Source organism: Dendropsophus ebraccatus, chromosome 9 (genome assembly GCF_027789765.1).
Source record: "Dendropsophus ebraccatus isolate aDenEbr1 chromosome 9, aDenEbr1.pat, whole genome shotgun sequence".
In the NCBI taxonomy this organism is placed as follows: domain Eukaryota; kingdom Metazoa; phylum Chordata; class Amphibia; order Anura; family Hylidae; genus Dendropsophus; species Dendropsophus ebraccatus.
Genome location: NC_091462.1, coordinates 119834627 through 119860428, shown reverse-complemented (window position 1 = coordinate 119860428; position 25802 = coordinate 119834627). Strand labels below are relative to the sequence as shown.

Here is a 25802-nt window from a genome sequence, read left to right as displayed (position 1 = left end):
ACACTGTGGGATTAGATACAGTCCGCAGGCAGATAGTATCACACACTGTGGGATTAGATACAGCACCCAGGCAGATGGTATCACACACTGTGGGATTAGATACAGCACCCAGGCAGATAGTATATCAAACTGTGGGATTAGATACAGCACCCAGGCAGATGGTATCACACATGGTGGGATTAGATACAGCACCCAGGCAGATGGTATCACACACGGTGGGATTAGATACAGTCCCCAGGTAGATGGTATCACACACTGTGGGATTAGATACAGCACCCAGGCAGATGGTATCACACAAGGTGGGATTAGATACAGCACCCAGGCAGATGGTATCACACAAGGTGGGATTAGATACAGCACCCAGGCAGATAGTATCACACATGGTGGGATTAGATACAGTCCCCAGGCATATGGTATCACAGACTGTGGGATTAGATACACCACCCAGGCAGATAGTATATCAAACTGTGGGATTAGATACAGCACCCAGGCAGATGGTATCACACACTGTAGGATTAGATACAGTCCCCAGGTAGATGGTATCACACACGGTGAGATTAGATACAGTCCCCAGGCAGATAGTATCACACACGGTGGGATTAGATACAGCACCCAGGCAGATGGTATCACACACTGTGGGATTAGATACAGCACCCAGGCAGATGGTATCACACACTGTGGGATTAGATACAGCACCCAGGCAGATAGTATCACACATGGTGGGATTAGATACAGCACCCAGGCAGATAGTATCACACACTGTGGGATTAGATACAGCACCCAGGCAGATGGTATCACACACTGTGGGATTAGATACAGCACCCAGGCAGATGGTATCACACACTGTGGGATTAGATACAGCACCCAGGCAGATGGTATCACACACTGTGGGATTAGATACAGCACCCAGGCAGATAGTATCACACAATGTGGGATTAGATACAGCACCCAGGCAGATGGTATCACACACTGTGGGATTAGATACAGCACCCAGGCAGATAGTATCACACACTGTGGGATTAGATACAGTCCCCAGGCAGTTGGTATCACACACTGTGGGATTAGATACAGCACCCAGGCAGATAGTATCACACACTGTGGGATTAGATACAGCACCCAGGCAGATAGTATCACACACTGTGGGATTAGATACAGCACCCAGGCAGATGGTATCACACACTGTGGGATTAGATACAGTCCCCAGGCAGTTGGTATCACACACTGTGGGATTAGATACAGCACCCAGGCAGTTGGTATCACACACTGTGGGATTAGATACAGCACCCAGGCAGATGGTATCACACACTGTGGGATTAGATACAGCACCCAGGCAGATAGTATCACACACGGTGAGATTAGATACAGCACCCAGGCAGATAGTATCACACACGGTGGGATTAGATACAGCACCCAGGCAGATGGTATCACACACTGTGGGATTAGATACAGCACCCAGGCAGATAGTATCACACACTGTGGGATTAGATACAGCACCCAGGCTGATAGTATCACACAGGGTGAGATTAGATACAGCACCCAGGCAGATAGTATCACACACGGTGGGATTAGATACAGCACCCAGGCAGATAGTATCACACAGGGTGAGATTAGATACAGTCCCCAGGCAGTTGGTATCACACACTGTGGGATTAGATACAGCACCCAGGCAGATGGTATCACACACTGTGGGATTAGATACAGCACCCAGGCAGATGGTATCACACACTGTGGCATTAGATACAGCACCCAGGCAGATAGTATCACACACTGTGGGATTAGATACAGTCCCCAGGCAGTTGGTATCACACACTGTGGGATTAGATACAGCACCCAGGCAGTTGGTATCACACACTGTGGGATTAGATACAGCACCCAGGCAGTTGGTATCACACACTGTGGGATTAGATACAGCACCCAGGCAGATAGTATCACACACTGTGGGATTAGATACAGCACCCAGGCAGATGGTATCACACACTGTGGGATTAGATACAGCACCCAGGCAGTTGGTATCACACACTGTGGGATTAGATACAGCACCCAGGCAGTTGGTATCACACACTGTGGGATTAGATAGAGCACCCAGGCAGTTGGTATCACACACTGTGGGATTAGATACAGCACCTAGGCAGATAGTATCACACACTGTGGGATTAGATACAGCACCCAGGCAGATGGTATCACACACTGTGGGATTAGATACAGCACCCAGGCAGTTGGTATCACACACTGTGGGATTAGATACAGCACCCAGGCAGATGGTATCACACACTGTGGGATTAGATACAGCGGTATGGCACATAGTGATATCAGCAGTAGTATCGCACAGCAGAGGCTTAGATACAGCGGTTGCCGCAGCCGTCCGGTGTGGGATGTAGCAGAGTCGGGGGGTGGGGGAGGGGGCAGGGCGGAGCCGGGTGGGGATGGGGGCGTGGCCGGCACACAGTGCTGTCACCTCTGCGGGCTGCAGATCGCACAGAAGACGCAGCCGGATCGCAGCCGCGGGATGAGGAGCGGCCGGTGAGGGGGGAGGAAGAGGAGGAGGATGAGGAGGCAGGAGAGGAGGATGAGGATGAGGATGATGATGGTCGCCTGGATCCTCGGGCTGGGAGTGTCTGGAGCCGGGAGCAACTCCAACAGCCGGGACATCAGCTCCAGGATGGTGAGAGGGGGGGATGGAGGGAGCCCACCCCCGAGGAACACTGCCCCCCAATATCCTCACCATCACTGCCCCCCAATATCCTCACCCCCGAGGAACACTGCCCCCCAATATCCTCACCCCCGAGGAACACTGCCCCCCAATATCCTCACCCCCGAGGAACACTGCCCCCCAATATCCTCACCCCCGAGGAACACTGCCCCCCAATATCCTCACCCCCGAGGAACACTGCCCCCCAATATCCTCACCCCCGAGGAACACTGCCCCCCAACATCCTCACCCCCAAGGAACACTGCCCCCCAATATCCTCACCCCCGAGGAACACTGCCCCCCAATATCCTCACCCCCGAGGAACACTGCCCCCCAATATCCTCACCCCCGAGGAACACTACCCCCAACATCCTCACCATCATCACCCCCAACATCCTCACCATCATCACCCCCAACATCCTCACCATCACTACTATCCTCACCACCACTACCCCCAACATCCTCACCATCACCCCCAACATCCTCACCCCCAACATCCTCACCACCACTACTATCCTCACCATCACTGCCCCCCAACATCACCACCACTACCCCCAACATCCTCACCATCACCCCCAACATCCTCACCACCACTACTATCCTCACCATCACTACCCCCAACATCCTCACCACCACTACCCCCAACATCCTCACCATCACCCCAACATCCTCACCACCACTACCCCCAACATCCTCACCATCACCCCCAACATCCTCACCCCCAACATCCTCACCACCACTACTATCCTCACCATCACTACCCCCAACATCCTCACCACCACTACCCCCAACATCCTCACCATCACCCCAACATCCTCACCACCACTACCCCCAACATCCTCACCATCACTACTATCCTCACCACCATCACCCCCAACATCCTCACCATCACTGCCCCCAACATCCTCACCACCATCACCCCCATCACCCCCAACATCCTCACCATTACTACCCCCAACATCCTCACCACCACTACTATCCTCACCACCACTACCCCGAACATCCTCACCATTACTACCCCCAACATCCTCACCATCACCCCCAACATCCTCATCACCATCACCCCCAACATCCTCATCACCACTACCCCCAATATCCTCACCACCATCACCCCCATCACCCCCAACATCCTCACCATTACTACCCCCAACATCCTCACCATCACCCCCAACATCCTCACCACCACTACCCCCAACATCCTCACCACCACTACTATCCTCACCATCACTGCCCCCCAACATCACCACCACTACCCCCAACATCCTCACCATCACCCCCAACATCCTCACCACCACTACTATCCTCACCACCACTACCCCCAACATCCTCACCACCACTACCCCCAATATCCTCACCACCACTACTATCCTCACCACCACTACCCCCAACATCCTCACCATTACTACCCCCCAACATCCTTACCATTACTACCCCCAACATCCTCACCATCACCCCCAACATCCTCACCACCACTACCCCCAACATCATCACCATTACTACCCCCAACATCCTCACCATCACTACTATCCTCACCACCATCACCCCCAACATCCTCACCATCACTGCCCCCAACATCCTCACCACCACTACCCCCAACATCCTCACCACCACTACTATCCTCACCACCACTACCCCCAACATCCTCACCACCACTACTATCCTCACCATCACTGCCCCCCAACATCACCACCACTACCCCCAACATCCTCACCATCACCCCCAACATCCTCACCACCACTACTATCCTCACCACCACTACCCCCAATATCCTCACCACCACCACTACCCCCAATATCCTCACCACCACCACTACCCCCAACATCCTCACCACCACTACCCCCAACATCCTCACCATCACCCCCAACATCCTCACCACCACTACTATCCTCACCATCACTACCTCCAATATCCTCACCACCACTACCCCCAACATCCTCACCATCACCCCCAACATCCTCACCACCACTACTATCCTCACCATCACTACCCCCAATATCCTCACCACCACTACTATCCTCACCACCACTACCCCCAACATCCTCACCATTACTACCCCCAATATCCTCACCACCACTACCCCCAACATCCTCACCATCACTACTATCCTCACCATCACCCCCAACATCCTCACCATCACTGCCCCCCAACATCACCACCACTACCCCCAACATCCTCACCACCACTACCCCCAACATCCTCACCATCACCCCCAACATTCTCACCATCACTGCCCCCAATATCCTCACCATCACTGCCCCCCAACATCACCACCACTACCCCCAACATCCTCACCATCACCCCCAACATCCTCACCACCACTACTATCCTCACCATCACTACCCCCAATATCCTCACCACCACTACTATCCTCACCACCACTACCCCCAACATCCTCACCATTACTACCCCCAACATCCTTACCATTACTACCCCCAACATCCTCACCACCACTACCCCCAACATCCTCACCATCACCCCCAACATCCTCACCACCACTACTATCCTCACCACCACTACCCCCAACATCCTCACCACCACTACCCCCAACATCCTCACCATCACCCCCAACATCCTCACCACCACTACTATCCTCACCATCACTACCCCCAATATCCTCACCACCACTACTATCCTCACCACCATTACCCCCAACATCCTCACCATTACTACCCCCAACATCCTTACCATTACTACCCCCAACATCCTCACCACCACTACCCCCAACATCCTCACCATCACCCCAACATCCTCACCATCACTGCCCCCAACATCCTCACCATCACTACTATCCTCACCACCACTACCCCCAATATCCTCACCACCACTACTATCCTCACCATCACTGCCCCCAACATTCTTACCACCACTACTATCCTCACCACCACTACCCCCAACATCCTCACCACCACTACCCCCAACATCCTCACCATCAGTATCACTAATAACCAGAGAGAACAGCAGCAATTATGTAATAAAGGGTAATGCCGACGTCTTTACTATGATATCAGTCATTATCACCATAACCACCATCATCTTCACTACTATCACCTTCATCACACTTCCTACTATAACCACCATCATCTTCAGTAGTATCACACTTCCTACCATAACCACCATCATCTTCAGTAGTATCCCCACTATGGTTATTCTGTGTATAAATCATGTGACTCTCTGGTGACCCCCAGGACTGGCTGACGCGTTACGGTTACCTGCCCCCGCCGGACCCCTACTCTGCGCGCCAGCAAACACTGGATGGACTGAGGGAAGCAGTAAGGACCATGCAGAGATTTGCCGGCCTGAGGGAGAGCGGGATTCTGGGTAATGATAGACGGCAGTCAGTGCTGTATCCCCACCTGTTACCTGACTGTTATCACATGACGGCCTCTCTATCCCTTACAGATGAAGACACCATCGCCATGATGAACAAGCCTCGCTGCTCCCTGCCCGACATCATCCTGGCACCGGGGTACCAGGGGCAGCGGAGGAAGCGATATGCGCCCAGTGGTTCGGTGTGGCAGAAGAGACATCTGACATGGAGGTATGAGGCCCCGGGGGCAGCTAGAACATATGCCACCCGTCCATGGCCACTAATGCGTCCGTCTCATCTGAGACCCCCAAATCTGGGGAGAATGGGGATATGTCTAGCCATACCCTCATCTGAGACCCCCAAATCTGAGGAGAATGGGGACATGTCTAGCCATACCCTCATCTGAGACCCCCAAATCTGAGGAGAATGGGGACATGTCTAGCCATACCCTCATCTGAGACCCCCAAATCTGAGGAGAATGGGGACATGTCTAGCCATACCGTCATCTGAGACCCCCAAATCTGAGGAGAATGGGGATATGTCTAGCCATACCGTCATCTGAGACCCCCAAATCTGAGGAGAATGGGGACATGTCTAGCCATACCGTCATCTGAGACCCCCAAATCTGAGGAGAATGGGGACATGTCTAGCCATACCCTCATCTGAGACCCCCAAATCTGGGGAGAATGGGGACATGTCTAGCCATACCCTCATCTGAGACCCCCAAATCTGGGGAGAATGGGGACATGTCTAGCCATACCCTCATCTGAGACCCCCAAATCTGAGGAGAATGGGGATATGTCTAGCCATACCGTCATCTGAGACCCCCAAATCTGGGGAGAATGGGGATATGTCTAGCCATACCGTCATCTGAGACCCCCAAATCTGAGGAGAATGGGGACATGTCTAGCCATATCGTCATCTGAGACCCCCAAATCTGGGGAGAATGGGGACATGTCTAGCCATACCCTCATCTGAGACCCCCAAATCTGAGGAGAATGGGGACATATCTAGCCATACCCTCATCTGAGACCCCCAAATCTGGGGAGAATGGGGACATGTCTAGCCATACCCTTATCTGAGACCCCCAAATCTGGGGAGAATGGGGATATGTCTAGCCATACCCTCATCTGAGACCCCCAAATCTGGGGAGAATGGGGATATGTCTAGCCATACCGTCATCTGAGACCCCCAAATCTGGGGAGAATGGGGATATGTCTAGCCATACCCTCATCTGAGACCCCCAAATCTGGGGAGAATGGGGATATGTCTAGCCATACCCTCATCTGAGACCCCCAAATCTGGGGAGAATGGGGACATGTCTAGCCATACCGTCATCTGAGACCCCCAAATCTGAGGAGAATGGGGACATGTCTAGCCATACCGTCATCTGAGACCCCCAAATCTGGGGAGAATGGGGACATGTCTAGCCATACCGTCATCTGAGACCCCCAAATCTGAGGAGAATGGGGATATGTCTAGCCATACCGTCATCTGAGACCCCCAAATCTGGGGAGAATGGGGACATGTCTAGCCATACCGTCATCTGAGACCCCCAAATCTGAGAATGGGGACATGTCTAGCCATACCCTCATCTGAGACCCCCAAATCTGGGGAGAATGGGGACATGTCTAGCCATACCCTCATCTGAGACCCCCAAATCTGAGGAGAATGGGGACATGTCTAGCCATACCCTCATCTGAGACCCCCAAATCTGAGGAGAATGGGGACATGTCTAGCCATACCCTCATCTGAGACCCCCAAATCTGAGGAGAATGGGGACATGTCTAGCCATACCGTCATCTGAGACCCCCAAATCTGAGGAGAATGGGGATATGTCTAGCCATACCCTCATCTGAGACCCCCAAATCTGAGAATGGGGATATGTCTAGCCATACCCTCATCTGAGACCCCCAAATCTGAGGAGAATGGGGACATGTCTAGCCATACCCTCATCTGAGACCCCCAAATCTGAGGAGAATGGGGACATGTCTAGCCATACCGTCATCTGAGACCCCCAAATCTGGGGAGAATGGGGACATGTCTAGCCATATCCTCATCTGAGACCCCCAAATCTGAGGAGAATGGGGACATGTCTAGCCATATCCTCATCTGAGACCCCCAAATCTGAGGAGAATGGGGACATGTCTAGCCATATCCTCATCTGAGACCCCCAAATCTGAGGAGAATGGGGACATGTCTAGCCATACCGTCATCTGAGACCCCCAAATCTGGGGAGAATGGGGACATGTCTAGCCATACCGTCATCTGAGACCCCCAAATCTGGGGAGAATGGGGATATGTCTAGCCATACCCTCATCTGAGACCCCCAAATCTGAGGAGAATGGGGACATGTCTAGCCATACCGTTCTTAGTACCTTAAGGCTGGAAAGGCCGTGTATGTGTAGATGATGGGTGACTGGGTCAGTGTAGGATCTGGGGGTAGCTCGTCTGCTTTCGGACGATGACGGCCACATGAGGTAATCCGGCAGCCATCTTCTCTTGCAGGGTGGAGAGCGTTCCCATATCTCTCACCTATGAAACCACCAAAGATCTTATAGGGAGCGCCCTGCAGGCGTGGAGCCGCGAGAGCCTCCTGGACTTCAGCCAGAGCGCCGCAGATGATGCCGATATACGCGTCAGCTTTGTGGAGGGGTCCCATGGAGACGGCTATCCTTTCGATGGGCCAGGAGGCACCCTGGGTCATGCCTTCTTCCCAGGTGTAGGAGACAGCGCCGGAGCCACTCACATGGATGCCGACGAGACGTGGACGTATAACGGTAAGATGGCAACCACTCCCCATACCGATGGTATGAGAGAACCAGGTGAACAACGGCCAACAGGTCAGGTACTCTCACTGCACCAACACACAACCCCCCCCCCCATCACCGACTTCTGTGGTCACATCTCCTCACATCTTCACTAAGGAAGGAAGTCGGTTTTAGGAAGGAAGAGTCTCTGTGTCATATGTGCGAGGGTTGTGCCATGATGGGGGAAGGGGAGGTTTAGTAACACACGCAGGTAGGATCCACAGGCTGATGGAGAACGGCCAACAGGTCGGGTAGTATCACTGCACCAACAGAGAACGGCCAACAGGTCGGGTAGTATCACTGCACCAACAGAGAACGGCCAACAGGTCGGGTAGTATCACTGCACTAACAGAGAACGGCCAACAGGTCGGGTAGTATCCAAAGAATGGATGAGAGTACTATACACAGTCCAGGGCGCCCTCTAGCTGATATCACTGTATTATACACAGTCCAGGGCGCCCTCTAGCTGATATCACTATATTATACACAGTCCAGAGCGCCCTCTAGCTGATATCACTGTATTATACACAGTCCAGGGCGCCCTCTAGCTGATATCACTGTATTATACACAGTCCAGGGCGCCCTCTAGCTGATATCACTATTATACACAGTCCAGGGCGTCCTCTAGCTGATATCACTATTATACACAGTCCAGGGCGCCCTCTAGCTGATATCACTGTATTATACACAGTCCAGGGCGTCCTCTAGCTGATATCACTATATTATACACAGTCCAGGGCGTCCTCTAGCTGATATCACTATATTATACACAGTCCAGGGCACCCTGTAGCTGATACTGTATTATACACAGTCCAGGGCGCCCTCTAGCTGATATCACTATATTATACACAGTCCAGGGCGTCCTCTAGCTGATATCACTATATTATACACAGTCCAGGGCGTCCTCTAGCTGATATCACTGTATTATACACAGTCCAGGGCGTCCTCTAGCTGATACTGTATTATACACAGTCCAGGGCGTCCTCTAGCTGATATCACTATTATACACAGTCCAGGGCGTCCTCTAGCTGATATCACTGTATTATACACAGTCCAGGGCGTCCTCTAGCTGATATCACTGTATTATACACAGTCCAGGGCGTCCTCTAGCTGATATCACTGTATTATACACAGTCCAGGGCGCCCTCTAGCTGATATCACTGTATTATACACAGTCCAGGACGCCCTCTAGCTGATATCACTGTATTATACACAGTCCAGGGCGTCCTCTAGCTGATATCACTGTATTATACACAGTCCAGGGCGTCCTCTAGCTGATATCACTTTATTATACACAGTCCAGGGCGCCTTCTAGCTGATATCACTGTATTATACACAGTCCAGGGCGCCCTCTAGCTGATATCACTATATTATACACAGTCCAGGGCGTCCTCTAGCTGATATTACTGTATTATACACAGTCCAGGGTGCCCTCTAGCTGATATCACTGTATTATACACAGTCCAGGGTGCCCTCTAGCTGATATCACTATATTATACACAGTCCAGGGCGCCCTCTAGCTGATATCACTATATTATACACAGTCCAGGGCGTCCTCTAGCTGATATCACTGTATTATACACAGTCCAGGGCGCCCTCTAGCTGATATCACTGTATTATACACAGTCCAGGGCGCCCTCTAGCTGATATTACTGTATTATACACAGTCCAGGGCGCCCTCTAGCTGATATCACTGTATTATACACAGTCCAGGGCGCCCTCTAGCTGATATCACTATTATACACAGTCCAGGGCGCCCTCTAGCTGATATTACTGTATTATACACAGTCCAGGGCGCCCTCTAGCTGATATCACTGTATTATACACAGTCCAGGGCGCCCTCTAGCTGATATCACTATTATACACAGTCCAGGGCGCCCTCTAGCTGATATCACTGTATTATACACAGTCCAGGGCGTCCTCTAGCTGATATCACTATATTATACACAGTCCAGGGCGTCCTCTAGCTGATATCACTGTATTATACACAGTCCAGGGCGCCCTCTAGCTGATATCACTGTATTATACACAGTCCAGGGCGCCCTCTAGCTGATATCACTGTATTATACACAGTCCAGGGCGTCCTCTAGCTGATATCACTATATTATACACAGTCCAGGGCGTCCTCAAGCTGATATCACTGTACTATACACAGTCCAGGGCGTCCTCTAGCTGATATCACTGTATTATACACAGTCCAGGGCGCCCTCTAGCTGATATCACTATTATACACAGTCCAGGGCGCCCTCTAGCTGATATCACTGTATTATACACAGTCCAGGGCGCCCTCTAGCTGATATCACTATATTATACACAGTCCAGGGCGCCCTCTAGCTGATATCACTGTATTATACACAGTCCAGGGCGCCCTCTAGCTGATATCACTGTATTATACACAGTCCAGGGCGCCCTCTAGCTGATATCACTGTATTATACACAGTCCAGGGCGCCCTCTAGCTGATATCACTGTATTATACACAGTCCAGGGCGCCCTCAAGCTGATATCACTATATTATACACAGTCCAGGGCGTCCTCTAGCTGATATCACTATTATACACAGTCCAGGGCGCCCTCTAGCTGATATCACTGTATTATACACAGTCCAGGGCGTCCTCTAGCTGATATCACTATTATACACAGTCCAGGGCGTCCTCTAGCTGATATCACTGTATTATACACAGTCCAGGGCGTCCTCTAGCTGATATCACTGTATTATACACAGTCCAGGGCGCCCTCTAGCTGATATCACTATTATACACAGTCCAGGACGCCCTCTAGCTGATATCACTGTATTATACACAGTCCAGGGCGCCCTCTAGCTGATATCACTATATTATACACAGTCCAGGGCGCCCTCTAGCTGATATCACTATTATACACAGTCCAGGGCGCCCTCTAGCTGATATCACTGTATTATACACAGTCCAGGGCGTCCTCTAGCTGATATCACTATATTATACACAGTCCAGGGCGCCCTCTAGCTGATATCACTGTATTATACACAGTCCAGGGCGTCCTCTAGCTGATATCACTATATTATACACAGTCCAGGGCGTCCTCTAGCTGATATCACTATTATACACAGTCCAGGGCGCCCTGTAGCTGATACTGTATTATACACAGTCCAGGGCGCCCTCTAGCTGATATCACTGTATTATACACAGTCCAGGGCGTCCTCTAGCTGATATCACTGTATTATACACAGTCCAGGGCGTCCTCTAGCTGATATCACTGTATTATACACAGTCCAGGGCGTCCTCTAGCTGATATCACTGTATTATACACAGTCCAGGGCGCCCTCTAGCTGATATCACTGTATTATACACAGTCCAGGGCGCCCTCTAGCTGATACTGTATTATACACAGTCCAGGGCGCCCTCTAGCTGATATCACTATTATACACAGTCCAGGGCGTCCTCTAGCTGATATCACTATATTATACACAGTCCAGGGCGCCCTCTAGCTGATATCACTGTATTATACACAGTCCAGGGCGTCCTCTAGCTGATACTGTATTATACACAGTCCAGGGCGTCCTCTAGCTGATATCACTGTATTATACACAGTCCAGGGCGCCCTCTAGCTGATATCACTATTATACACAGTCCAGGGCGCCCTCTAGCTGATATCACTGTATTATACACAGTCCAGGGCGTCCTCTAGCTGATACTGTATTATACACAGTCCAGGGCGTCCTCTAGCTGATATCACTGTATTATACACAGTCCAGGGCGCCCTCTAGCTGATATCACTGTATTATACACAGTCCAGGGCGCCCTCTAGCTGATATCACTGTATTATACACAGTCCAGGGCGCCCTCTAGCTGATATCACTGTATTATACACAGTCCAGGGCGCCCTCTAGCTGATATCACTGTATTATACACAGTCCAGGGCGCCCTCTAGCTGATACTGTATTATACACAGTCCAGGGCGTCCTCTAGCTGATACTGTATTATACACAGTCCAGGGCGTCCTCTAGCTGATACTGTATTATACACAGTCCAGGGCGTCCTCTAGCTGATATCACTGTATTATACACAGTCCAGGGCGCCCTCTAGCTGATATCACTATATTATACACAGTCCAGGGCGCCCTCTAGCTGATATCACTGTATTATACACAGTCCAGGGCGCCCTCTAGCTGATATCACTATATTATACACAGTCCAGGGCGCCCTCTAGCTGATATCACTGTATTATACACAGTCCAGGGCGCCCTCTAGCTGATATCACTATTATACACAGTCCAGGGCGCCCTCTAGCTGATATCACTGTATTATACACAGTCCAGGGCGTCCTCTAGCTGATATCACTGTATTATACACAGTCCAGGGCGCCCTCTAGCTGATACTGTATTATACACAGTCCAGGGCGCCCTCTAGCTGATGTCACTATTATACACAGTCCAGGGCGCCCTCTAGCTGATATCACTATATTATACACAGTCCAGGGCGTCCTCTAGCTGATATCACTATTATACACAGTCCAGGGCGCCCTCTAGCTGATATCACTGTATTATACACAGTCCAGGGCGTCCTCTAGCTGATATCACTGTATTATACACAGTCCAGGGCGCCCTCTAGCTGATATCACTATATTATACACAGTCCAGGGCGCCCTCTAGCTGATATCACTATATTATACACAGTCCAGGGCGTCCTCTAGCTGATATCACTATATTATACACAGTCCAGGGCGCCCTCTAGCTGATATCACTATTATACACAGTCCAGGGCGCCCTCTAGCTGATATCACTATTATACACAGTCCAGGGCGCCCTCTAGCTGATACTGTATTATACACAGTCCAGGGCGTCCTCTAGCTGATATCACTATATTATACACAGTCCAGGGCGTCCTCTAGCTGATATCACTGTATTATACACAGTCCAGGGCGTCCTCTAGCTGATATCACTATTATACACAGTCCAGGGCGCCCTCTAGCTGATATCACTGTATTATACACAGTCCAGGGCGCCCTCTAGCTGATATCACTGTACTATACACAGTCCAGGGCGCCCTCTAGCTGATATCACTATATTATACACAGTCCAGGGCGTCCTCTAGCTGATATCACTATATTATACACAGTCCAGGGCGCCCTCTAGCTGATATCACTATTATACACAGTCCAGGGCGCCCTCTAGCTGATATCACTATTATACACAGTCCAGGGCGCCCTCTAGCCGATATCACTGTATTATACACAGTCCAGGGCGTCCTCTAGCTGATATCACTATTATACACAGTCCAGGGCGTCCTCTAGCTGATATCACTGTATTATACACAGTCCAGGGCGCCCTCTAGCTGATATCACTGTATTATACACAGTCCAGGGCGCCCTCTAGCTGATATCACTATTATACACAGTCCAGGGCGCCCTCTAGCTGATATCACTATATTATACACAGTCCAGGGCGCCCTCTAGCTGATATCACTATTATACACAGTCCAGGGCGCCCTCTAGCTGATATCACTATTATACACAGTCTAGGGCGCCCTCTAGCTGATATCACTATATTATACACAGTCCAGGGCGCCCTCTAGCTGATATCACTGTATTATACACAGTCCAGGGCGTCCTCTAGCTGATATCACTGTATTATACACAGTCCAGGGCGTCCTCTAGCTGATATCACTGTATTATACACAGTCCAGGGCGTCCTCTAGCTGATATCACTATTATACACAGTCCAGGGCGCCCTCTAGCTGATATCACTGTATTATAGAGCCGCTCCTGTGGTGTTATGTCTGGGGATGGTGCGCCCGCTCCTGTGGTGTTATGTCTGGAGATGGTGTGCCCGCTCCTGTGTTATGTCTGGAGATGGTGCGCCCGCTCCTGTGGTGTTATGTCTGGAGATGGTGTGCCCGCTCCTGTGGTGTTATCTGGAGATGGTGTGCCCGCTCCTGTGGTGTTATGTCTGGAGATGGTGTGCCCGCTCCTGTGGTGTTATGTCTGGAGATGGTGTGCCCGCTCCTGTGGTGTTATGTCTGGAGATGGTGTGCCCGCTCCTGTGGTGTTATGTCTGGAGATGGTGTGCCCGCTCCTGTGGTGTTATGTCTGGAGATGGTGTGCCCGCTCCTGTGGTGTTATGTCTGGAGATGGTGTGCCCGCTCCTGTGGTGTTATGTCTGGAGATGGTGTGCCCGCTCCTGTGGTGTTATGTCTGGAGATGGTGTGCCCGCTCCTGTGGTGTTATCTGGAGATGGTGCGCCCGCTCCTGTGGTGTTATGTCTGGAGATGGTGTGCCCGCTCCTGTGGTGTTATGTCTGGAGATGGTGTGCCCGCTCCTGTGGTGTTATGTCTGGAGATGGTGTGCCCGCTCCTGTGGTGTTATGTTTGGGGATGGTGTGCCTGCTCCTGTGGTGTTATGTCTGGGGATGGTGCACCCGCTCCTGTGGTGTTATGTCTGGAGATGGTGTGCCCGCTCCTGTGGTGTTATGTCTGGAGATGGTGTGCCCGCTCCTGTGGTGTTATGTCGCGAGATGGTGTGCCCGCTCCTGTGGTGTTATGTCTGGAGATGGTGCACCTGCTCCTGTGGTGTTATGTCTGGAGATGGTGTGCCCGCTCCTGTGGCGGTGCCTGGAGATGGTGTGCCCGCTCCTGTGGTGTTATGTCTGGAGATGGTGCGCCCGCTCCTGTGGTGTTATGTCTGGGGATGGTGCACCCGCTCCTGTGGTGTTATGTCTGGAGATGGTGTGCCCGCTCCTGTGGTGTTATGTCTGGGGATGGTGCGCCCGCTCCTGTGGTGTTATGTCTGGAGATGGTGTGCCCGCTCCTGTGGTGGTGCCTGGAGATGGTGTGCCCGCTCCTGTGGTGTTATGTCTGTGGATGGTGCGCCCGCTCCTGTGGTGTTATGTCTGGAGATGGTGCGCCCGCTCCTGTGGTGTTATGTCTGTGGATGGTGCGCCCGCTCCTGTGGTGTTATGTCTGGAGATGGTGCGCCCGCTCCTGTGGTGTTATGTCTGGGGATGGTGCGCCCGCTCCTGTGGTGTTATGTCTGGGGATGGTGTGCCCGCTCCTGTGGTGTTATGTCTGGAGATGGTGCACCCGCTCCTGTGGTGTTATGTCTGGAGATGGTGCACCCGCTCCTGTGGTGTTATGTCTGGAGATGGTGCGCCCGTTCCTGTGGTGTTATGTCTGGAGATGGTGTGCCCGCTTCTGTGGTGTTATGTCTGGAGATGGTGTGCCCGCTCCTGTGGTGTTATGTCTGGGGATGGTGTGCCCGCTCCTGTGGTGTTATGTCTGGAGATGGTGCGCCCGCTCCTGTGGTGTTATGTCTGGAGATGGTGTGCCCGCTCCTGTGGTGGTGCCTGGAGATGGTGTGCCCGCTCCTGTGGTGTTATGTCTGGGGATGGTGCACCCGCTCCTGTGGTGTTATGTCTGGAGATGGTGCGCCCGCTCCTGTGGTGTTATGTCTGGGGATGGTGCGCCCGCTCCTGTGGTGTTATGTCTGGGGATGGTGTGCCCGCTCCTGTGGTGTTATGTCTGGAGATGGTGTGCCCGCTCCTGTGGTGTTATGTCTGGGGATGGTGTGCCCGCTCCTGTGGTGTTATGTCTGGAGATGGTGCGCCCGCTCCTGTGGTGTTATGTCTGGAGATGGTGTGCCCTCTCCTGTGGTGGTGCCTGGAGATGGTGTGCCCGCTCCTGTGGTGTTATGTCTGGGGATGGTGCACCCGCTCCTGTGGTGGTGCCTGGAGATGGTGTGCCCGCTCCTGTGGTGTTATGTCTGGGGATGGTGCACCCGCTCCTGTGGTGTTATGTCTGGGGATGGTGCACCCGCTCCTGTGGTGTTATGTCTGGGGATGGTGCACCCGCTCCTGTGGTGGTGCCTGGAGATGGTGCACCCGCTCCTGTGGTGGTGCCTGGAGATGGTGTGCCCGCTCCTGTGGTGTTATGTCTGGAGATGGTGCGCCCGTTCCTGTGGTGTTATGTCTGGCGATGGTGCGCCCGCTCCTGTGTTATGTCTGGAGATGGTGCACCCGCTCCTGTGGTGTTATGTCTGGAGATGGTGTGCCCGCTCCTGTGGTGTTATGTCTGGGGATGGTGTGCCCGCTCCTGTGGTGTTATGTCTGGAGATGGTGTGCCCGCTTCTGTGGTGTTATGTCTGGGGATGGTGTGCCCGCTCCTGTGGTGTTATGTCTGGAGATGGTGTGCCCGCTCCTGTGGTGTTATGTCTGGAGATGGTGCGCCCGCTCCTGTGGTGTTATGTCTGGGGATGGTGCACCAGCTCCTGTGGTGGTGCCTGGAGATGGTGTGCTCGCTCCTGTGGTGTTATGTCTGGAGATGGTGTGCCCCCTCCTGTGGTGTTATGTCTGGAGATGGTGTGCCCGCTCCTGTGGTGTTATGTCTGGAGATGGTGTGCCCGCTCCTGTGGTGTTATGTCTGGAGATGGTGCGCCCGCACCTGTGGTGTTATGTCTGGAGATGGTGCACCCGCTCCTGTGGTGTTATGTCTGGGGATGGTGCACCCGCTCCTGTGGTGTTATGTCTGGGGATGGTGCACCCGCTCCTGTGGTGGTGCCTGGAGATGGTGTGCCCGCTTCTGTGGTGTTATGTCTGGGGATGGTGTGCCCGCTCCTGTGGTGTTATGTCTGGGGATGGTGCACCCGCTCCTGTGGTGGTGCCTGGAGATGGTGTGCCCGCTCCTGTGGTGGTGCCTGGAGATGGTGTGCCCGCTCCTGTGGTGGTGCCTGGAGATGGTGCACCTACTCCTGCCAGCATCTTCTTGTCTGCAGTAGCACTGACCTAACCTAGATGCTTGTTCTGCCTCTGTAATACGAGGCTATACCACAGGGTATTGTATGGCGTGTTAATGAAGTGGTGGCCATCATTGTCCAGTGTGGCAGTCACCCGCTGCAGGTTGTCAACTCTTAATCAATCAGAAAAGCTGCAACCCGTCTGACCTCCATCTCCTCCTCCATGTTAGTCGTGTCACACACTGAAGAACATCGCTCCTACTAGACATCATACAATCACCCTGCGTGATACCACAGATGTCAGCTAGAGATCCCTCCGCCCAGACCTTCCTCCGCTCTTCTGTAGTCCAGCAGAGGGAAGTCCTAGCCGTGGCTTCTTACCCACTCTTACTCCATCCCTGCACATAGACCGCTGTTTATTCTTTGCCTTAAAAGGGAACTCCGCATAAGAAAAACTTGTTTTCTATTAAAAGTTCTATAGATGTGTGTATACAATGTATTATCGTATCTGTACAGTATATAGATGTGTATACAATGTATTACCGTATCTGTACAGTTATATAGATATATAGATGTGTGTATACAATGTATTATCGTATCTGTACAGATATATATATAGATGTGTGTATACAATGTATTACCGTATCTGTACAGTATATAGATGTGTATACAATGTATTACCGTATCTGTACAGTGATATATATGTGTGTATACAATGTATTATCGTATCTGTACAGTATATAGATGTGTATACAATGTATTACCGTATCTGTACAGTTATATAGATATATAGATGTGTGTATACAATGTATTATCGTATCTGTACAGATATATATATAGATGTGTGTATACAATGTATTACCGTATCTGTACAGTATATAGATGTGTATACAATGTATTACCGTATCTGTACAGTGATATATATGTGTGTGTATACAATGTATTACCGTATCTGTACAGTTATATAGATGTGTGTATACAATGTATTATCGTATCTGTACAGTTATATAGATGTGTGTATACAATGTATTACCGTATCTGTAGTTATATAGATGTGTGTATACAATGTATTACCGTATCTGTACAGTGATATATATGTGTATACAATGTATTACCGTATCTGTACAGTTATATATATATATATGTGTGTATACAATGTATTACCGTATCTGTATAGTGATATAGATGTGTGTATACAATGTATTATCGTATCTGTACAGTTATATAGATGTGTGTATACAATGTATTACCGTATCTGTACAGTTATATATATATATATATATAGATGTGTATACAATGTATTACCGTATCTGTACAGTGATATAGATGTGTGTATACAATGTATTACCGTATCTGTACAGTGATATAGATGTGTGTATACAATGTATTACCGTATCTGTACAGTTATATATATATATATAGATGTGTATACAATGCATTACCGTATCTGTACAGTTATATAGATGTCTATACAATGTATTACCGTATCTGTACAGTTATATATATATATATATGTGTGTATACAATGTATTACCGTATCTGTACAGTTATATAGATGTGTGTATACAATGTATTACCGTATCTGTACAGTTATATAGATGTGTATACAATGTATTACCGTATCTGTACAGTTATATAGATGTGTGTATACAATGTATTACCGTATCTGTACAGTTATATATATATAGATGTGTATACAATGTATTACCGTATCTGTACAGTATATAGATGTGTGTATACAATGTATTACCGTATCTGTACAGTATATATATATGTGTGTATACAATGTATTACCGTATCTGTACAGTTATATAGATGTGTATACAATGTATTACCGTATCTGTACAGTTATATATATGTGTGTATACAATGTATTACCGTATCTGTACAGTTATATATATATAGATGTGTGTATACAATGTATTACCGTATCTGTACAGTTATATATATATATATATAGATGTGTGTATACAATGTATTACCGTATCTGTACAGTTATATATATATAGATGTGTATACAATGTATTACCGTATCTGTACAGTTATATAGATGTCTATACAATGTATTACCGTATCTGTACAGTTATATAGATGTGTGTATACAATGTATTACCGTATCTGTGCAGTGATATAGATGTGTATACAATGTATTACCGTATCTGTACAGTTATATATATATATAGATGTGTGTATACAATGTATTACCGTATCTGTACAGTTATATATATATAGATGTGTGTATACAATGTATTACCGTATCTGTACAGTATATATATATATATAGATGTGTGTATACAATGTATTACCGTATCTGTACAGCTATATAGATGTGTGTATACAATGTATTACCGTATCTGTACAGTTATATAGATGTGTATACAATGTATTACCGTATCTGTACAGTTATATAGACGTCTGTATACAATGTATTACCGTATCTGTACAGTGATATAGATGTGTGTATACAATGTATTACCGTATCTGTACAGTTATATAGATGTGTATACAATGTGTTACCGTATCTGTACAGTTATATAGACGTCTGTATACAATGTATTACCGTATCTGTACAGTTATATAGACGTGTGTATACAAAGTATTACCGTATCTGTGCGGTTCTGCCACACTAGTAGCTGATAGACATCCAGGAAGTGAAGAATAATGGCCTCTGTGCCAATCCACATTGTCTCCTGCTCCTGCTGCTCTCCCCCCTTAGGAGATGATGCAGACAGGGGGCAGGGCATGATGTCACAGGAGGCGGGGCTGGATAACCCAATCCCCTGACTGATGCACCATCTCTGTCTGGCCAGAAGCAGCCGATGCACTAATTTTACTGATTGTAATGGGTGGGGGCTGTGATGGTCACATGAGAAAAAGCATTGCATTCTGGGAAATGCCAAACCAAGAAGAACAGAAACGCAAAACAGAGCAAAAAACGGAATTTGGATTTTTGGTAGTTTCAAAACTGGGATAGACAGGTAAGTAATGCGTTATGCTGCTGCAGAAGTTTCATTTTTTTTTAACCTCTACCTGGAGTTCCTCTTTAAGCTGTGGATTTGTGCTGTGAAGCATCGATCATACAAACTGCTGAGTCGGCAACGTTAGTTCCCTACTTTCTGGTCATTGTTGTAATGCTCAGTCCTGAAGAGCAAACCGTCCAAATCGTGCTCTAGCAGGTGTTATGATGCTGTCCGCTCCCACTGTGCCTGTCAGACCCCTGTAGCAATAGTCTGCATTGAATTTCATTTACTTTATGTGCTGCAGAGCGGCACTCCTCCTCCCCACAATGCCCTTTGGTTAGAATCAGCTTCAGACATTTGTTGTGCTTGAAGTTAAGAATTCTAATTTTGTTTTCAGCTTTTAGACCATTGGGTCTTCTGTTATGCATTAGGCCTATTGAGTGGTTGTAGAACGTTTGCTCGGTGGCATAAGTCTTCTGTCCTCATGCTCCTCTTCTTTTGTAGCGGCGGATGGGACCGATCTATTTGCGGTGGCGGTGCACGAGTTTGGCCATTCTCTGGGGTTGTCACATTCATCTGCAGAGAACTCCATCATGAAGCCCTATTACCAGGGGCCTGTGGGTGAGCACTGGAGATACCGACTACCTCCCGATGATGTGGAGGGGATCCAGGCACTGTATGGTAAGCATCACCTCCAGCACTGGGCACTGCTCATAATGTGGCAGCAGCACAGATAACTATTCTCTTATTCAGGTAAAAGGATGGTCCATCCCGGAGCAGAAGAACCCCCTCCTCCTGCACCAACCCAACGCTATATTCCACCCAGAGAGCCAACATATCGGTAAGAATTTCTCTCCTATACACATCCCAAGACCTCATGTGTTAGATGACTGTGCTCGGACCTGAGGCTGGTGGGATTAGGACCAATGTGTTGGGATGGGAAACCATCACCCCTCCAGCAGTTACTAAACTACAATTCCCATCATGCCTTGACGGCCTTTGGGTTCTCCATCCCTGGTCTAGACCCAGTGTGACCATTGCCATCAGGTCAAACACACAGCGATCGTCAAGAATGACAGGTGGCACCGGCCGCCCCTCCTGAAGCTCCTGTCCAACACCACACCTGACCTTTAGTGACAACCACAAATATTGCTAGGATGACAGGCAACCAAAAGTACGGCAAGTAATGGAAAATACTTTTATGTCTCTGTTCTCACAGCCATCATGGCCTCCGCTACGATGGAAGCCATGACAGCAGGGCAAGACCCATCTTAAGTACCCCATTGACTTATAATGGAATCTGTGTGATTTCCAGCATGGTGGGTGCGTTTTTAAAAGAAAGACATATAGACAGGGTCTTAGAGGTAGCATGTCCCCAAGACTCTTAAAGACCAACCAACTCCCAGTCACCCTGCTGACAACAAGTTTCATAGAGAGCCACAAGGACGTATACTGTGCCACTCCGTCCAATGACAGTCCTGGTCACTGTATCTGCTCTTCATACTGTAAAGCAATCCACAATGTCTTCCACCAGACCCCGACTCCCATTCCCGGACCGCTGCTCCACCCACTTTGATGCAGTGGCCAACATTCGAGGAGAGGTTTTCTTCTTTAAGGGTGAGTGTCGTTTTGTGAGGCGTTTATGATGCTGATACTCCTCCATGCTGACCCATACTCCACCATCTGCCTCCACAGGGCGATACTTCTGGCGGGTACAAGCTACCAGGCAGCTGGTCTCCCTAAACCCTGCCCATCTTGGTCGCTTCTGGATGGGGCTACCGCCTGATCTGCCCAAGGTAGACGCTGTGTACGAAAGAGCCAACGACAGCAAAATAGTCTTCATTGCCGGTGAGGAGCTAAAATCTAGATCTTTACTCTGCACACAATTCCAAGTAGTAGATGGAATATAAAGAGGCATTCTACGTATCATGTAGCGGTCCAATACCGACCCTGGCACAGGGAACGTATCCTGCAGCGGTGTGCAGAGGAGGGGCCGTCCAGTCTTTGCACATGATCCATCGGCCATTGGCAGGGTGCACGGTCTGAGCCGGTCTGCTCACAGATTTACGTATGTCACGTCCCGGTTATCATCCCTATAACCTAAGCCTTTTCTCTCTTCATTACAGGAACCAGTTTCTGGGTGTTTAAAGACAACCTAGTGGAGTCTGGGTACCCGCGGGCCATCACAGACTTTGGGCTGAATACTGATGGAGTAGATGGAGCCTTTGTTTGGAAGCACAATAAAAAGACCTATTTCTTCAGACACAACCGCTACTGGCGATTTGATGAGCGTCAAGGGAAGATGGATCCTGGATACCCCAAAGACAGCAACCTATGGCAGGGGCCGCCCAGCGGCGTGGATGATGTCATCAGCTGGACAGATGGTAAGCCCATGCTCTACCATTAGCGAATGACTACTACTGACACCCTGACATAATCTCCGTAACATGGCCACATATGGCAGGCACCCTACTTTCACCCTCTAGTCACAGCCAGAAATATATCCAGCTCAGTCAAGGATGTCCCTTCTGCCTCTTGCAGACGACACATCAAGCATGCACACCATCTTCCAGTAGCCCATAGCTGATGAAGACATCTCAGCTTCCCATCTGAACAAGTCACAGAGCATGCCCACAATGCTCTCATGTTAATCTCACCTTCTGGCAGTGACCTCTGCATAGGTCAGAAAGCATGCCCACTACCATCAAAATAAATGAAGCAATTCATGTCCAGATGATTACAGTAAGGCATCTCTCTAAAACCTACGGAGAGATTTATCAAAGGGTGTAAACTGCCCACAGCAACCAAACACAGCTCCGCTCCCACAGCAACCAAACACAGCTCCGCTCCCACAGCAGCCAAACACAGCTCAGGTCCCACAGCAACCAAACACAGCTCCGCTCCCACAGCAGCCAATCACAGCTCAGGTCCCACAGCAGCCAATCACAGCTCCGCTCCCACAGCAGCCAATCACAGCTCCGCTCCCACAGCAGCCAATCACAGCTCAGGTCCCACAGCAGCCAATCACAGCTCCGCTCCCACAGCAGCCAATCACAGCTCCGCTCCCACAGCAGCCAATCACAGCTCCGCTCCCACAGCAGCCAATCACAGCTCCGCTCTCACAGCAGCCAAACACAACTCCGCTCCCACAGCAACCAATCACAGCTCCGCTCCCACAGCAGCAAGTCACAGCTCTGCTCTCACAGCAGCCAATCATAGTGGGCGGAATCAGGCAGCCAACGACAATGATCATCCGCTGATTGGGTATTTAGATCCAGACCTAAAATAATTGTAATAATAAGTGTAAAAAGTGTAATAGCGAGCCGTGTGATAGGCTCAGTAAATGAGTGCTGATCAAGCTGCCCATCAGGGACCCATTTAATAGGACCCTGAGACCAGATGGCTGTCCCCTCCCCCCATAATTAGATACACACTGGTGAAGCATAGACTAAAGAAGTCCTCAGTCCTGAAGAAACAACAACCACCCTAGCCAGGTCAGTCACACACATCAACCGCCCAGCAACAGGATCTACTGGGTTCTGCTAAGTTGTCACTCAATGTGATTGTTGTGATACAAGGAGATCTCTCTGCAGCTGATGGGAGGTGGCGGGAGACGCTCCGGCGGCAGCTGCTGCACTGAAGCTAAATGCATCTTCTGGTTAAAGCCTGTGGCCCTGGGGAGTGGATAAGGGAGGATCACACGTCAGCATAGGCGGCTGCTCTCACTGTATATATGGGGCGGGGGGCGCATGGCCTAAGGGCCCGACCACACCAACAGATTATCTGAGCTAAAGCCAGGACTGGACTATATACAGAGAACAGGTCATAAAGGAAAGACTTCTCCTCATTCCAAGTCCATTCCTGGCTTTGGCTTAAAAAATCTGTCAGCTGTCAGGAATAAGTGGAAGATGTATACTCCAGTCTTGGGGCTACCTGTCCTTTCGTGCTGGCTAATATAATGGCGCTCGCAAGCCAACTTTTATGTTAAAGGAGGAGCTCAGCAACAACAACAAATCAACAACAAATCAACAACAAATCATCTGGTAACAGAAAGTGACATATCTATGTAAAAATCTCCAATCTGCCACTCAGTATCAGCTGCTGTATGTCCTGCAGGAAGTGGTGTATTCTCTCCAGTCTGACACAGTGCTCTCTGCTGCCACCTCTGTCCATGTCAGGAACTGTCCAGAGCAGCAGCAAATCCCCATAGAAAACCTCTCCTGCTCTGGACAGTTCCTGACATGGACAGAGGTGGCAGCAGAGAGCACAGTGTCAGACTGGAGAGAATACACCACTTCCCGCAGGACATACAGCAGCTGCTAAGCAGACTTGCATAAGCAGAATTACCCCATACTGTGTACACAGTACAGCTGTCAGCAGGCAGCCTTCATTGAATCCCCCTCCAGATGTTAACCCTTCTCTTTCTGTTCACAGGTCACACTTACTTCTTTAAGGGCGCCCACTACTGGAAGTTTAGGGATGGCAATGTAGAGGCCGAGGCCGGTTACCCACGAGACATTGCCATGAACTGGATGTACTGTGCTGCTGCAGCGCCTCCTCCTCCGGAGCCCACAGAACCTGAGGGCCGTGATCAGAGAGGATGTAACTGCCCGTGTGCAGCGGGTAGTGCCCTTGTTCCTGCCCCCACCAGGCTCTGCCTCACAGCTGCACTCACACTCATGCTGCTTTGCAGCACGCAGTAAAGGACAATCCACCCTGACCCAGGTACTAGAGGCAGCCCAGCCAGGAGCAGCAGCCGCACCTCACTAAAGGTCTTGGCTTTGCCTAAACTTTTATTGACAGAAAGGATTCTTGCTGTACAGATTACAAAAAAAAAAAAATAGACAAAATAAACACAACAGAAGTTTCACGGATTAAATTCACTTCTTACGAAATTGCCTATGCAGAACAAAAAAAGGGGCAAAAAGTCACGATGGGCGCCGTCACCTGCAGCGAGGTCTGGAAGGAGTCCGCTAGTAAGTCTGTGATGATGGGAGATTCACATTACACCTTTATAGTGAGCTGCTCCAGGCCGCCACCTTACACCGGAGCGCCCCCAGCAGTCTAGGCTTCCTCAAACCCCCCAAAAAAGAAGGGGGGACGACGACCTGCAGTTACTGCAGGACTGAAAAAAAATCCTAAAAACATTTTCCTTTGTTGAGAGATGAAGGATAAGGGGTTCAGGGTGACCTGCCAAAGAAGAACAGTGGTCGTGAGACATCTGGTAGCATCCCCACCCCCGCATGAAATCTGACCAAGCAGATCGCCCCCTCCTTATAGTGTATTGTGTTTTACTGTAATTATAATAAAGGAAACTTTCTACTCCTATTCTTCTG

General features: G+C 49.8%; 2 protein-coding genes across 3 annotated transcripts in view; one reads left to right on the top strand and one right to left on the bottom strand.

Annotated features, from left to right (window-relative positions):
• Positions 1-2475: 2475 nt before the first annotated feature.
• MMP25 (matrix metallopeptidase 25) lies at positions 2476-25794 on the top strand. Its single transcript, XM_069984741.1, has 10 exons — positions 2476-2662; positions 5875-6007; positions 6089-6227; positions 8505-8776; positions 20971-21147; positions 21220-21307; positions 22001-22083; positions 22162-22314; positions 22593-22850; positions 24901-25794. The coding sequence occupies exons 1-10, from the start codon at positions 2546-2548 to the stop codon at positions 25167-25169; spliced, it is 1689 nt and encodes a 562-aa protein (XP_069840842.1). The 5' UTR covers positions 2476-2545; the 3' UTR covers positions 25170-25794.
• Positions 25332-25802, bottom strand: part of SRRM2 (serine/arginine repetitive matrix 2) — a 32001-nt gene continuing 31530 nt past the window's right edge. For both annotated transcript variants that reach the window (XM_069984739.1, XM_069984740.1), the window contains one exon: positions 25332-25656. In XM_069984739.1, coding sequence (XP_069840840.1) covers positions 25647-25656 — 10 coding nt within the window. In that variant the 3' untranslated portion in view covers positions 25332-25646. The remainder of the gene's footprint in view (positions 25657-25802) is intronic.